Source organism: Molothrus aeneus, chromosome 12, assembly GCF_037042795.1.
Source record: "Molothrus aeneus isolate 106 chromosome 12, BPBGC_Maene_1.0, whole genome shotgun sequence".
In the NCBI taxonomy this organism is placed as follows: domain Eukaryota; kingdom Metazoa; phylum Chordata; class Aves; order Passeriformes; family Icteridae; genus Molothrus; species Molothrus aeneus.
Genome location: NC_089657.1, coordinates 18758143 through 18772839, shown reverse-complemented (window position 1 = coordinate 18772839; position 14697 = coordinate 18758143). Strand labels below are relative to the sequence as shown.

The window sequence follows — 14697 nt, the reverse complement described above, 5'->3', positions numbered from 1 at the left end:
GTGAAAAAAGCATGGCTGGGTTTTAAGGACTGGAGAAATTCACTGGAGGTTGGTGGGATTGTGTCTAATTTGGCTAAAATAAAGCTGGAAGTAGCTGGGATAGCTGTGATGCACTGTTCATGGACTCAGGGTTGGTAAAATAGGCTAATTTTAAGGTCAGGATTGGAGAAATTCATTGGAGGTTGGTGGGATTGTGTCTAATTTTGCTAAAATAAAGCTGGAAGTAGCTGGGACAGCTGTGTGAGCAGGGAATAGGGGTGGTGGGCATGGGTCCCTGAGCCTGGCTCTGCTCTGGGCTCAGCCATGGGAATTGCTGGATTTGAAACACTGGAATTGCTGGATTTGAAACACTGGAATTGCTGGATTTTAAACACTGGAATTGCTGAATTTTAAACACTGGAATTGCTGGATTTTTAAACACTGGAATTGCTGGATTTTAACGCTGGAATTGCTGGATTTGAAACACTGGAATTGCTCTGGCATCCCCCCCACTGCTCATGGACTCAGGCTTGGTAAAATATGCTGACTTTTAAGATCAGGATTGGAGAAATTCACTGAAGGTTGGTGGGATCATGTCTAATTTTGCTAAACTAAAGCTGGAAGTAGCTGGGACAGCTGTGGTGCACTGCTCATGGACTCAGGGTTGGTAAAATAGGCTGATTTTTAAGACAAGCTGGAGCCCAGGGATGGCAGAGCTGTTTGGACAGCTGGATTTGTTTGTAGTATATATATTTTAAGTTCTTTTTTGAGCTTGGTCAGAAATCCTTCTTTGTGATTTTGGGTTCTTCTGTTTGACTTGAGAGATGCATCTCTGAACTTGGCCAGAGTGTGGGGAATGTTTGAGCTCCTGGACTTCAGTGAAATAATGATTATCTTCACACACTTACCTTGTGATTGCCCCTTCAGATAAAGTCTTTAGTAGCAAAACAAGAATCATCACGATAATTACAACAACAACAACTTTTCCACAGAATATTATTTTGTAAGCGATGCTCCAAACTAAATTACTTAAAAACATAAAATTGATGGATGCCCTATAAATTATCTTACAGTTGTCTGTCAAATCTGTAGGATTTGCTATTTCTGTGTGAACAGAAGGGACTCACAAATGCTGCTGTGTTTTCACAAGGGCAGAGCTTTCATGGCACTGTCCTACACTGTGCTGCTACATTTCCAGTAGCAATATTATCTGATGTGGAAGTAGAAACTTCAGTGGTTTTTAGTTTTTCCAGAGACTGGATGAGTTGAAGGTGGATGAAGCGAGGAGAGGATTTTTAGGGAGTGGATTAGGAGCAGTTCCCTGCCCGGAAGAGGAGTTGTTCTAATTTAAGAAGAGAGAATTATTTGCCTGCAGAAAGGCCTGGGGTGTGGTTCTGCAGAGATTGCTGAGATAACTCAATCATTTTAGGTGTCTTTAGGGAAGGTCTGCCATTGCCCAGTTCTTTGATCTCTTCTTCCAAAAGTTTTCAGGGAACATTTTTGATGTGTTTTTCTGTGTTATAATTTTTGTTTGGATTGGGTTTTTGTTTGGGGTTTTTTTGTTGTTGTTGTTGTTGGATTGGTATTTTTTGGCAGAAAAATTGCCAGTTCAACAATATTTAGGGCTGTGACTTTTTATTTCAGGGGAGGATGAGTGAAATAAGCGTTGTTGTGTAAAATGGAAAGTTTATTTTGCTTGGGAATTTCAGTGAGTTTCATCAGTGGTCACTTGACAGCCCCACCCCCCAGTAAATGCAACACTAAGTTGTTGAAAAGGGAGTTCTAACTCAAAAAACCCCAAACAACTGGTGTAGGTACATGTTTTGTTTCATTTCATAAGCATTTATTGGGGAGTAAACAAAACTTTTGCTTTGAAAATCAGCCTGGGCTTACTAAAACAAAACAGAATAATTCTGAGTAGAGATTCTGTTTTAGTTTGAGGCAGTGAGAAGTAGGAATCTTCTGGAGCTCTTGGTGGTTTTACAGCTTCCAAATGGGAATTTTAATTATAGCAGCCCAGCTAATATTCAGTTGAAAAGTGAGAATTTGGCTGCAGCCACAGAAACTGTGCACTGCAGCACCAAGAGGAAGCATTTGCTGAGCAGTGATTTTAGGTGGGTTTGGGGTTCCCAGGATATCCCAGGCTTTGTCCAGGCTGTGTGTGAGGTTCTGCCTGCGTGCTCAGGGCTGGGCTGGGATCATTCCCATGTCCAGGAGCTGTTTCCATGCTGTAATCCAAGAGGAGCTACTGTAGGTTAAATATAGAGCCCCTTGTGCTGCCATCAACTCACATTTGCATCAGTCATTAGCTCAGAGCTGCTGCAATTCCAAACTTCCCTGCTGAGGCTGCTCCTGCAGTCGAATTCTGCTGCAGCTGAGCTGGGACAGTGCTGGGACACTGATTCCTGGGGAATTGTGAGCTGCTCCTCAGATCCAGCCTGGAAAATGGGCTTGGAGAGCACACAGGAGGAGCAGCTGGGAAACCCCGGGGTTGGATTTGAAGGTGGCTTCTCTAATCTGCAGCTGCTAATTGGTAATTAGTGAAAAGGGCCAAGGGGATGCAAAGGGTTACAGCTTGTATTGTTGTGCTTTGGCTCTTCCCTCCCCAGGCTGCCAGGGCAATTTGGCACAGAGTCCCCGTGTCCTGAGCCTCCCAAGTCACTGGTTGCCTGGCATCATGTTAACCCAACTTCTACCACGATAAACGAGCTGAGATTTGATTCAGGAGCAATCATTTCTGTATAGGAGCAATCATTTCTGTACAGCCAAGTGACTCTGAGGAACAGCACAGGAGAATTGTGAGTAGTTCAGCCAAGGTGCTGTTCCTGAATGCAGGAGAGGTCTGGATCCTCATCTCCAGGAAGGAGGTGACTTTTAGCTCTTCCTGACAGGGGCCACAAAGGTGACAAAGGTACAGGTTTTATTTGAAGAAAGTATTACTGGAAGAAAAGCTTGTTGAAGAGATGAACTTGGGAGTGGCTGCAAGATGATGAGAGGGGAGCAATGGCTTTGTCTCTCTCCTAATTCAGGAGTCAGGGCTAGGCCAGTCCAAGCCATTGGATTTTAGGTTGAAAATAAACAAAAAGAGCCTGTGAAGAGAAGGGACTTTCAAAAGTACATAGTTTAAAGCCTGGAGTCCATGGCCAGGGGATGTTGAAGGTAAAGGATTGAGGGCTGGGCAGGATCACCATGGGACATCCCCACACCCCAAGTGGGTGTTTTAGGGGCTCCTTAGTTCCCTCCATTGGCAGGGCTGTTTTCCCTCAGCCTTGATTGTGGAGAGACTTCCACAGACACTGAGATAAGCAGAAATGTTTTGGTCTTGTAACTTACTTCAGCATTGAATATTGATTCCTTTTCTGTCTCTGCCTTTCATCTGAGCCTTTTTAAAGATTTTCCTGCATATTAATTTGCCATGATAGGCTTTAAAAAACAGGAGAAAAACCACCTTGAATTTCACACATTTATGGACAGGACACAGAGGGTGTTTCACTGGTACTCAAGAATGGTCCAAAGACAGGTCGGTATTTTTATTTTCCATGGAGCCAGGGGTCTCCTCTGGTGCTTTTGCAGATGGAATTTGAGGTGACTCCAGGCTGCTGGGGATGCCCACGTTCAACTGGTGATGAGAGAAGTGCTTTTCCCTTCAGTCACTGGTTTGCCTTTAATGACAATTCAGTTGCAGTGTGGCAACTGAAATCCCTCATCCACAGATAGAAACCCAGCTTTCTTTTCATTGCAGTGAATGATGGGCTGATTATGTGAGCACAGCCACAGGGATTTACTGTTCAGGAGTAGCTGGAAATGAGTCTTTTGAAAGAGCACTTGTAAATAAATGATTCTGAGATAAGTCAAGAGCACTTTGCTTTTCCTTCATTTTCTCCTTTGAAAATGTTGCTTCCTGCCTTGATTCCCTGCATTTTTGCTGATATCAGCCACATCTTTTCAGTAAAATAAACTTTTCTTGGGCTTTAACAATGCTTAGAGAATATTGCACCGTTAGATGGAGTGGGATTAGTAGTATGCTAAAGAGGAGGAGTCTGATGTTTGGAAAAGTTGTTTCTTGGTGCATGTGGATGAGTATCTGAAGAAATCCTAGAAGAGGATGAAGAGAGATGCTGGTTGCTCTCGGGTTTTGGTTGTTGATTGCAGCCCTGAGATGTGCAGGATGTCTCTGCTTCAGCCTGCACAGTTGAAGAACGAGTCTGGACTCTTCACTTTTCAGTCTTGAGGTTGTTTATTAATTCTTATCTATAAAATTTTCTTTCTGCCCAGCTGAGATCTGCTCAGCAGGGCAGTTCCAGGCACTCTGACCACCCCCAAGGTGGTGTTGTCCTTTTATACTACAAACTACATAGAACATATTTACACTTAATTCCAATACCCATCACCTGTGTTAGACAGTGCACTTCTACTCTAAATATAACATATTTACACTTAATTCCAATACCTATCACCCATGTTAGACAGTGCACTTCTACTCTAAATATAACATATTTACACTTAATTCCCAATACCCATCACCTATGTTAGACAGTGCACTTCTACTCTAAATATAACATATTTACACTTAATTCCCAATACCCATCACCTGTGTTAGACAGTGCACTTCTACTCTAAATATAACATATTTACACTTAATTCCCAATACCCATCACCTGTGTTAGACAGTGCACTTCTACTCTAAATATAACATATTTACACTTAATTCCAATACCTATCACCCATGTTAGACAGTGCACTTCTACTCTGAACCAATCCCAAAGTGCCAACATCACTGCAGAAAATGGAGAACAAGAAGAAGGAGAAAGGCTGGACACGCCCAAGTTCCTCCATCTTGTCCCCATAACCCCCATACCAAAAATCCCAAAATCTACATTTTCACCCTGTGATCATTTTATTATTACACTATTCAAACCTGTGTGACTTTCAGGTCCTCATACAAAGCTGGTCACTTGCTCCAGGGGTCACAATCAAATCCCCAGGTGCTCTGGGCTGTGTGCCAGGGTCTCTGAGCCCCCGGTGGGGTCCTGGGCAGCCCTGGGCACCCGGAGGGGTGCACCGAGTTCCTACGGGCTGGCCAACTTGGCAGATGTGGGGGGTTGGGGGATTGCCCCTGGCAGGGTGCATTCCTGCCAGAGCTGATGGAATGCTGCACGTCTCAGGGCAGCCTGGAAGCACAGCAATCCCTTTTCCCTGTTTGCTCCCTGCAGAAGCAAGCCTGCCAACGGGGATTACCGCAAGGAGCACCGGGAGCGGAGCCGCAGCCCCATCGAGCGGGCGGCTGCCCCCACCATGAGCCTGCACGCCAACCACATGTACACCTCCATCCCCAGCCTGAGCATGGAGCAGCCCCTAGCACTGACCAAAAACAGCCTGGATGCAGCCAGGACAGTGGGCATCTCCCCCAGCCTGAGCAGCGTGGAGCGGCAGCAGGTACGGGGCTGGCACCGCCATTGGCAGCGGCCCACGGGGAGGGCGCCGGGGACAGCCACAGCCTGGGGCAGGTACAGCCAGAGGAGAGGCTGCTCCTCGGGCAGCACGGGGTTCAGAATGCACCCTGAATGTCACAGGGTCACCCTTGTGGTATTCCTTGTGGCATTCCCAAGCTTGGGAGTGCAGGAGTTGTGTTTGGGAATGGGTGAGTTTTTATTTGGAATGCATGTGTTGTATTTAGGAATCCATGAATTTTATTGGGGAATGCAGGAGTTATATTTAGGGATATTTGGGAATGCATAGGTTTTATTTGGGAATGCATTGGTTTTATTTGGGAATGCATGTGTTGTATTTAGAAATGTATGAGTTCTATTTGGGAATTCAAGAGTTGTATTTGGGAATGCATGTGTTGTATTTAGGAATGCATGAATTTTATTTGGGAATGCAGGAGTTGTATTTAGGAATGCATGAATTGTATTTAGGAATGCAGGAGTTGTATTTAGGGATATTTGGGAGTGCAGGAGTTGTATTTGGGAATGCATGTGTTGTATTTAGGAATGCAGGAGTTTTATTTGGGAATTCAAGAGTTGTATTTGGGAATGCAAGAGTTGTATTTGGGTATATGTGAGTTTTTATTTGAGAATGCATGTGTTTTATTTCGGAATGCATGAATTTTATTTGGGAATGCAGGAGTTGTATTTAGGGATATTTGGGAATGCAGGAGTTGTATTTAGGGATATTTGGGAATGCAGGAGTTGTATTTGGGAATGTATGAGTTCTATTTGGAAATGCAGGAGTTGTATTTAGGAATGCATGAATTTTATTTGGGAATGCATAGGTTTTATTTGGGAATGCAGGAGTTGTATTTGGGAATGCAGGAGTTGTATTGGGGGATTCATTAATTTTCTTTGGGAATGCATGAATTTATTATTTGGGAATGCACAAATTTTATTGGGGAATGCATGAGGGATTTTTTGGGAATGCATGTGTTGTATTGGAAACGCATGAGTTTTATTTGGAAATATTTGGGAATGCATGAGTTTTTATTTGAGAATGCATGCATTGTATTTGGGAATGCATGAGTTATATTTGGGAATGCAGGAGGAATGCAGGAGTTGTATTTGGGAATGCAGGAGTTGTATTTGGAAATATGTAGGAATGCACAAATTGTATTTGGGAATGCATGAGGTGTTCTTTGGGAATAGCTGTGTTTTCCCTGGGAATTCAGAGGGTGGTTGGTTCAGGGAGCCCAGCACCTGCTGGGCAGTGCCTGGGGACATCCCCTGAGCCCCTCCTGTGATCCCTGTGTGCTCCCCTCCCCTGCCCCAGCTCTCCACCCTCAGGAAGGGGTACAACAGAAAGGGAGAATTTGACTCTGGGTGATCTCGGTAGTTTTAGGCAGCCAGAAGCATTTCTGTGTTGTTCAGAGCAATGTTGCATCACTCATTCCCCTTTCCTAAAGCCAAGTCATTCTTTTTGATTATTTGATGCTGATTTCCATGTGCTGGAGTGGCTGTTCAGGTTTTTTGTTGGTGGTTCTTTGCTCTGCCATCTTGCACATGGCATTTGTTTTGCTGCAGAAGTGCAGAAGCTGAGCCATTTCTGTAGGCAAGAACAGTTTCCTCATGTGTCAGACTCACTTTTATCCCTCCTCCAAGTGGAGAGACAAAGCAGGGAATTGAGCTGTGATGAGCTGCAGCACTGAGAAATTCAAGTACCCAAGCTCTGCCTTCCCTGGATCCCTCTCTGTTCTCTTTTGAACCAGATTACAATCACTTTTTTTGCAAAACAGGATGTTGGGGCAAGGCCTTGCTAAGAGCACAGAGCAGAAATCATACAAAATAAAAAGTGCACTAGAAAAAAAAAAAAATCCTAGTTTGATGATTCCTTCCTTGTTTTGGGGATTTTTTTTTAACTTTAACATGTGGAATGAGATTTCATTTCTAATAAAACATTCAGGAGAATACCTTATTTGCAGCAGGACAGGGTTATTCAGCTGTTGTAGTTAGGGATTATTACTAAATTCTCAGTTTATCTCAATATTTTTATAAAATTTTCTGTATTCTATGCACACAGAACCATAGCAGAGGTTAAGGAACCCTTATTGGGTTCTTCAAGGTGTTGGCATGTGCATTTCTGAGGTATTGTTACCTGTCTCTCTGCTCCCCACCTCCTGCATGTCCAAAATACTCTTCTGAAGAGAATTAAATAAGAGAATTAAACACATGCCTTTCTCAAAAACCACTTCTGAGAGGCACAAAATCCTCGCCCCTACAGAAAATAATTCCTCCCACATGTGAACTGTTTACAGAAAAATCAAATAATTCTTCTGTTTTGCTTTATTTACTTTTTTCTCCTTTGCTGCCAATGCAGTAAGAGGTAAAAAACCTCATTGCTGTTTTGTCCTGGCAAAAATGATGTTAAACTTCCCTGGAAAGCTCAGCTCTTTCACTTTACTGTTCTTGCTCTTACTCTGCCTAAAGTCCCACCAAAGAAGGGAAATTCCCTCCTTCCTCCCTGACCTTCTATGGGGGCAGGCGATTTTTTTGTGGGTAAAATGGTCAAGAAATGAAATTCCATCAGTTCTGTTAATCTTTTGAACACTTACTGCTTCATTTGCATTGAGTATAATGGACTCCTTGCATCATCAAATATATGCAATTTATTCCACTACCTGTGGTATTTCCCTTCAGCCACCTGGGACATTTCTTTTCCCAAGGCTTTGTGTAAATGTCCATAGTAACCAACTCTAAAAAGAGTATTTTATGGTTACACTTAAAATACAGATGGAGGAGTATCAAATATATGCAATTTATTCCACTACCTGTGGTATTTCCCTTCAGCCACCTGAAATATATGCAAATATTCAAATATATGCAATTTATTTCACTACCTGTGGTATTTCCCTTCAGCCACCTGGGACATTTCTTTTCCCAAGGCTTTGTGTAAATGTCCATAGTAACCAACTCTAAAAAGAGTATTTTATGGTTAAAGTACAGATGGAGGAGTTCTAATGTAATGCAGCCGTGAATAGACATTTTGGGGAATTTGCATGTGCTGAGAATGACAGTGAAGTTAATTAAGTATTAATTATAAATTAATTGACCTGCTGCAAAGGCAGGTGAATTCCAACAAAAAAGGATTTGTGGTCCAGACAGGCTCAGAGTTCTTCAGATTTATTGCACATCCCATGGGATTAGGAATACAGAGGTAGAGCTAGGAAAACTCAACTCCTGAATCAAAATTATAACTCCAAGACAACAAATACCTGGAAAATGTACAAACCCCTTCTATGTGTGGCCACTGAATGAAACAAACATTTAAAGTGTTGATATGGAGCTCAGTGCAGTTGACACAATCACTGTAAAATCACTTCAGAGATTTGCTTTCACACTGCTCTTTTTTTGTTCACTGAAATAACCTCTATGGAAATGCAACAGATTTTTAAAAATGCACTTAAAAAAAAATTAATCAAAGAAACAGCTGAATATTTAGGGGTTTAATATGAATTGGATAGTTTATGAATTTAGTTGCCATGGCTGTGAAGCTGCAATAATCAGTGTAAGATTATTTTTAATTATTTGCTTTCACACTGCCCTTTTTCTGTTCACTTACATAAGAACTGTTGTGGAAATGCAATGTAGATTTTTATTTTCAATCAAAGAAGCAGCTGAATATTTGGGGGTTGATATGAATTAGCTTATGGGTTTAATTGCTGTGAAGTTGCAACAATCAGTGTAAGATTAAGATTTACTTGATTTACTTGATACTTTACATGATTACTTTCATGCTGCCCTTTTTCTGTTCACTTACATAAGAACCATTGTGGAAATGTGATGTGGATTTTCATTTTAGTCAAAGAAACAGCAGAATGTTTGGGGGTTTAATATGAATTAGATAGTTTATGGGTTTAATATGAATTGGATAGCTTATGGGTTTAATTGCTGTGAAGTTGCAACAATCAGTGTAAAATTGTTTTGAAGAATTACTTTCTCAGTACCCTTTTTCTGTTCCCTTACATAAGAACTGTTGTGGAAATGTGATGTGAATTTTCATTTTTAATCAGAGTAGCAGCTGAATATTTGATTTTTCTTTTTAATCAAAGAAGCAGCTGAATATTTAGGGGTTAATATGAATTAGATAGCTTATGGGTTTAATTGCTGTGAAGTTGCAACAATCAGTGTGAAATTGTTTTGAAGATTTACTTTCATGCTGCCCTTTTTCTGTTCACGTACATAAGAACTGTTGTGGAAATGTGACGTGAATTTTCATTTTTAATCAAAGAAACAGCAGAATATTTGGGGGTTTAATATGAATTAGACAGTTTATAGGTTTAATATGAATTAGATAGCTTATGGGTTTAATTGCTGTGAAGTTGCAACAATCAGTGTGAAATTGTTTTGAAGATTTACTTTCTCAGTGCCCTTTTTCTGTTCACTTACATAAGAACTGTTGTAGAAATGTGATGTGGATTTTTATTTTTAATCAAAGAAACAGCTGAATGTTTGGGGGTTTAATATGAATTAGACAGTTTATGGGTTTAATTGCTGTGAAGTTGCAACAATCAGTGTAAGATTATTTTTAAGATTTACTCTCTCACTGCCTTTTTTCTGTTCACGTGCATAAGAACCATTGTGGAAATGTGATGTGAATTTTCATTTTTAATCCAAGAAACAGCAGAATATTTGGGGGTTAATAAGCAGTGGGTTGAATTGCTGGTGCTGAGTGTGCCACTGTGCTTGTGTCCCCCCAGAACCGTCCCTCTGTGATCACCTGTGCTTCTGCCAACAACCGCAACTGCAACCTGTCCCACTGCCCCATCGCCCACAGCGCCTGCTCCGGGGCTGCCTACAGGAGACCCTCCAGCTGTAAGTGCCTGCCTGGGCTTTGAGAGGACAGCTGGCTGCTGAGGAAGGCAGGAGCCTCCCCTGAAATGGGAAATGTCAACTCCCTCCCTCCAAATTATCACAGTTTGGAAATTAAAAGGCTCTCAGGCAGAGATATGGGAATAGGAATAACAGTTCTTGACTGGGAATATGAAAATGAAATGCAGTGATACAAACCAAACCCCTGCCAGAGTCAGCCCATGCCCTGTCCCCTGTGTGTCAGGGGGTGGCACAGCCCCATCCCATGGGGGCTCAGCCCTCCTGCAGTGCCAGCTGTGGCTCTGCTGGAGCAGGGATCCTGCACAAGGGGGGAGTTTTCCTCTGCAGCTCCAGGGCTGCTGGAGATGGGCCTGGGCTCCCTCTGGCCATGCAGGGCAGCAGAAGCTGCTCCTCTGGCAATGCACTGGGCAAAGGCTGCTGTGCTGTCCCAAACCTCAGATTGGATCCAGGGAGGAATGCTTGGCTCCTCCCCTGGGCGGAGCTTCTCCCCATGGGATGATGGAATTGGATCAGCCCTGCAGGGACACTCAGTGGCCATGGACAGCAGAGATCTCCTGGAGGGAGGATGGGTTTGTGGAAGAGATAAATCAAAGTGCCCCATGAACAGAACTGTCCTACCTCTAAGAGCTGGCAATAGAATACACACCCCCAGCCACATCCCCAAGGCAGTGCCACCCTCCAGCCTGCCCTCACTGGGGTCCCAGCAGAGCAGAGTGGTCCCCACTGTGCCCTTACTGACAGGGAAAAAGGAGCTGAAATGATGGACCCCCCTTTGTCTGCTCCTGTGCCACAGCTGGAGGTACTGCTGCAGAGCTAGGGAGAGAAGGGTGTTCTTTCCTCTTGCATGGAGAAGCTTATTAAAAACCAAAAAAACAAGCACCCCACACAGACAAATAAGTCATTATGTTTATTTTAATCCAGCTGACAAACAGCAGCCAGGGCCAGCAGATCCCCCCACGCTGTTTTTTTAGGAGCTGTAGTTTCCCCTGCTCTCTCAATGGCCAGGAGACTTTTTTGTGATTCAGCTGCAGTCGCAGAAATCTTTCCTGCAGCCACAAATACCCTTCCAAAGGCTGCACCCTGCACCCTGCTCTGCATGGATAACACAAAACCCTTTGGAAGGCAGTTGCTACAGCAACCCAAGCAGGGAGCTTTAGCTTGGTGCCTTCAGTGCAGTTAGCACTGCTCATGAAATCTGCTCAGGCAGCACTTGCTGGGAAAGCTGGGCTGTTCCTGCTCACTCTCACTGCTCACAGAGCACAGGGGGAGCTCAGCCCTTCCCTTGCACATCCTTTACCTGCTGGGCAGAGCTTTAAATTGCAGCACTGCCAAAAGCTCAGGGCAGGATGTGCCCATGGAACAATACCAGCATGATGTAGGCAGCAACCTAAAGCCCACAGCAGGGTAATTATTAGTATTTTGCTATAAATAGCATTTTTTAAAATTTGTCTAAAGATACTGTTGCTAACTAGAATTAGGAGCTGAAGGAGCCCCTTAGACTACTGGGGAAATCAATCATTGGGGATCTCAGATGTTATCAACTCACAAACTGGTGCTACTGGTCCCTGGAGAGCTGCTCCAGTGAGCATGGGAACAGGGCTGGATGTTTCCAGAAAAGATTTGTCTCCTGTCAGGTGAAGAGGTGTCTGTGCATGACACTTGGGTTTATTTTAGGATCAATCAAGCAGGGGGGCTGTGCCATGGATCCCAACAGTTCATGTGTTTTTGGAAAGACAATTCTTATTAAGACACACAAATACTGATTCTAAATTGTAAAACTGCAGTGCTCTTATATTTAGTCTGAGAAATTACTACAGTTCTGGGTCAAAACCTGCCTTTTAAGGCTTTTGTAATAGTCTTAGAGCCCTTACTGCAGTGCTCCTGATTCATTTAGCTCTGACTGCTCCCAGCCCAAGTGTGTGGAGTGAGATGAAACCCTGAGCTCAGCTTTTGGCATGCTGCACTTTAGGATGGGGTCTCCTCACACCTGACTGCTATCAGCAGGCTTGGGAGCTGATTTTAAACAACTCTTTGCATCATTAACTCCATTTAAGCCTAAATATAAATTCTATGTGATTGTTTTGGGAGAAGGTTTCCATAGAATTGGAGCTGGAGCTGTTAGTTGCCTGAGGGAGAAATACAATTACATATAAATGCTCACCTGTTCCAGTTCACAGAAACGTAAAAATATTTAATCCCTTTTTTTTTTTTTCATTTTAACTCCTTCCTTCCTACCTCCTTGCCCACTCCCAGGTCTGTAAGGGTGTGAGGAAGGTCATCTTAGTGACAGGGACTTGTAGTGACAAGGCATTAAGCTACAAGGGAGATGCTTTGGGGGCTGGAGCCTCGGTGCTCTGGAGACAGCCTAGGAGAGATGCAGGGGTGTAGAAGGCCCTGGGGAGAGCTCAGAGCCCCTGCCTGTTCCTAAAAGAGCTCCAGGACAGCTGGGGAGGGACTGGGGACAAGGACCTGGGGTGGTGGGATAAGGGGAATGTCTACCCATGGCCCTGAGGGCAGGGATGAATGGGATATTGGGAGGGAATTGTTCCTGGGAGGGTGGGCAGGATCTGAGGGCAGGGATGGATGGGATTTTGGGAGGGAATTGTTCCTGGGAGGGTGGGCAGGGATGGATGGGATATTGGGAAGGAGCTGTTCCTGGGAGGGTGGGCAGGATCTGAGGGCAGGGATGGATGGGATATTGGGAAGGAGCTGTTCCTGGGAGCGTGGGCAGGATCTGAGGGCAGGGATGGATGGGATTTTGGGAAGGAGCTGTTCCTGGGAGCATGGGCAGGCTCTGAGGGCAGGGATGGATGGGATATTGGGAAGGAGCTGTTCCTGGGAGGGTGGGCAGGATCTGAGGGCAGGGATGGATGGGATTTTGGGAAGGAGCTGTTCCTGGGAGGGTGGGCAGCCCCTGGCAGCTGTGGCTGCCCCTGGATCCCTGGCAGTGCCCAAGGCCAGGCTGGACAGGGCTTGGAGCAGCCTGGGACAGTGGTTGGGGGTGGTTGAAGGTTGAGCTGTAAGGCCATTCCAAGATGTGTGAGACAAAGCAGGATGGAAATGCAGGCTGGAGTGCAGTGCAGGGTGTGAAGTGCCCCTCTGTGCTGTCCCCACAGCCACCGCTGCGTGTGACCCGGTGGTGGAGGAGCACTTCCGCAGGAGCCTGGGCAAGAACTACAAGGAGCCCGAGCCGGTGGCGAACTCGGTGTCCATCACGGGCTCGGTGGATGATCACTTTGCCAAAGCCCTGGGGGACACGTGGCTGCAGATCAAGGCTGCCAAGGACGCCGTGGGCAGCAGCCCCGAGGCGCGGCGGGGCCGGGCGTCGCCCTCCTCACACATGGTCAGCCACAACCACTCGCCCTCCGTGGCCTCCTGAGGACAGAGCCCTTCCCGTGCTGGGAGCTGCATGCTTTGACTGAGCTTGGAACAAGTGCTTCAGTAGGGCTGGGGAGGGGAGGTTAGTTTGCAGCACATGGTTTTGTGTACTCACTTTGTTGTTTTTTTTTTTGTTTTTTTTTTTTTTTTGTAAAAGGGTGCCCTTAAAGACGATAGCAGGAACTATTTCATAAAGATTCATATGATGTAGCATCCTTTTCTTCCTGCCTCAATTACCAAAGAAACCTCTGATGCAAATCTGCTGCCCCTTAAAAAAATAATGCACGCTAATCCACAAAAGCCATTACACTTAGTTGGTTGACCCAAGTGCTTTTTTGCTTTTCTTAGCTTCTCAAGACTAGAATTTGTCTGGTTTGCTTACATTGCTTTTTTTTTTTTTCCCTCTGTGAAGTAATTTTGTATGTATATACTTGAAAAGAACTGTCATGTATGATTTGCACTATTGGAGGAGGACTGAAGTTGCACAGCAACTTTCTGGAAGAGGCGAAATATTTTGAGGGCAAACTGCTGAAAAAAGGGTTTAAGGATGACATTTCTATCAGTTTGATTTTTCTTAGAGCAAAACAGCTTTGGAAGGGGAAGTCTCATACAGGTTATAGGTCTTTCTCTCTTTAGATTTCAGGTGCTTAGTGCTTGCAACTGGACTGCATAATTTACAGAACACGGGCATTTTTTCCTAAACACTGCAGTTTGTTAGAATAGAGCTGAGGTTGGAGGGTTCCATAGTGCTTAACGATGCATGTTTTATGAAAAATAGCTGGTATCTATTAATGTATAGACAGTAAGAATCATAATACTTATTAGCTTCTCTTCAGAATTAGTTTATTTTTGTCAGTAACAACCCTAGATATACTTACTGCTGGTACAGTTGTACTCTATGATATTTGTATTTGCTATTCACTTTAGTGGCAGCAGCACCGAGGGCAGCTCAGGACAGGCCTCGTGCAGCACTGCTGCTTCACAGGGATCTGCTTCCCAACCCCCAGTCTGTGTAATC

General features: G+C 44.3%; 1 protein-coding gene across 2 annotated transcripts in view; it reads left to right on the top strand.

Moving 5' to 3' along the window:
- The window catches only part of VGLL4 (vestigial like family member 4), a 96551-nt gene extending 82729 nt beyond the window's left edge, over positions 1–13822 (top strand). The window contains exons 4-6 of one of the 2 annotated variants that reach the window (XM_066557856.1): positions 5193–5415; positions 10169–10283; positions 13418–13822. In XM_066557856.1, the coding sequence (XP_066413953.1) occupies positions 5193–5415; positions 10169–10283; positions 13418–13680 (601 nt within the window). In that variant the 3' untranslated portion in view covers positions 13681–13822. The remainder of the gene's footprint in view (positions 1–5192; positions 5416–10168; positions 10284–13417) is intronic. The other variant, XM_066557855.1, reaches the window with a different exon arrangement.
- Positions 13823–14697: the final 875 nt, after the last annotated feature.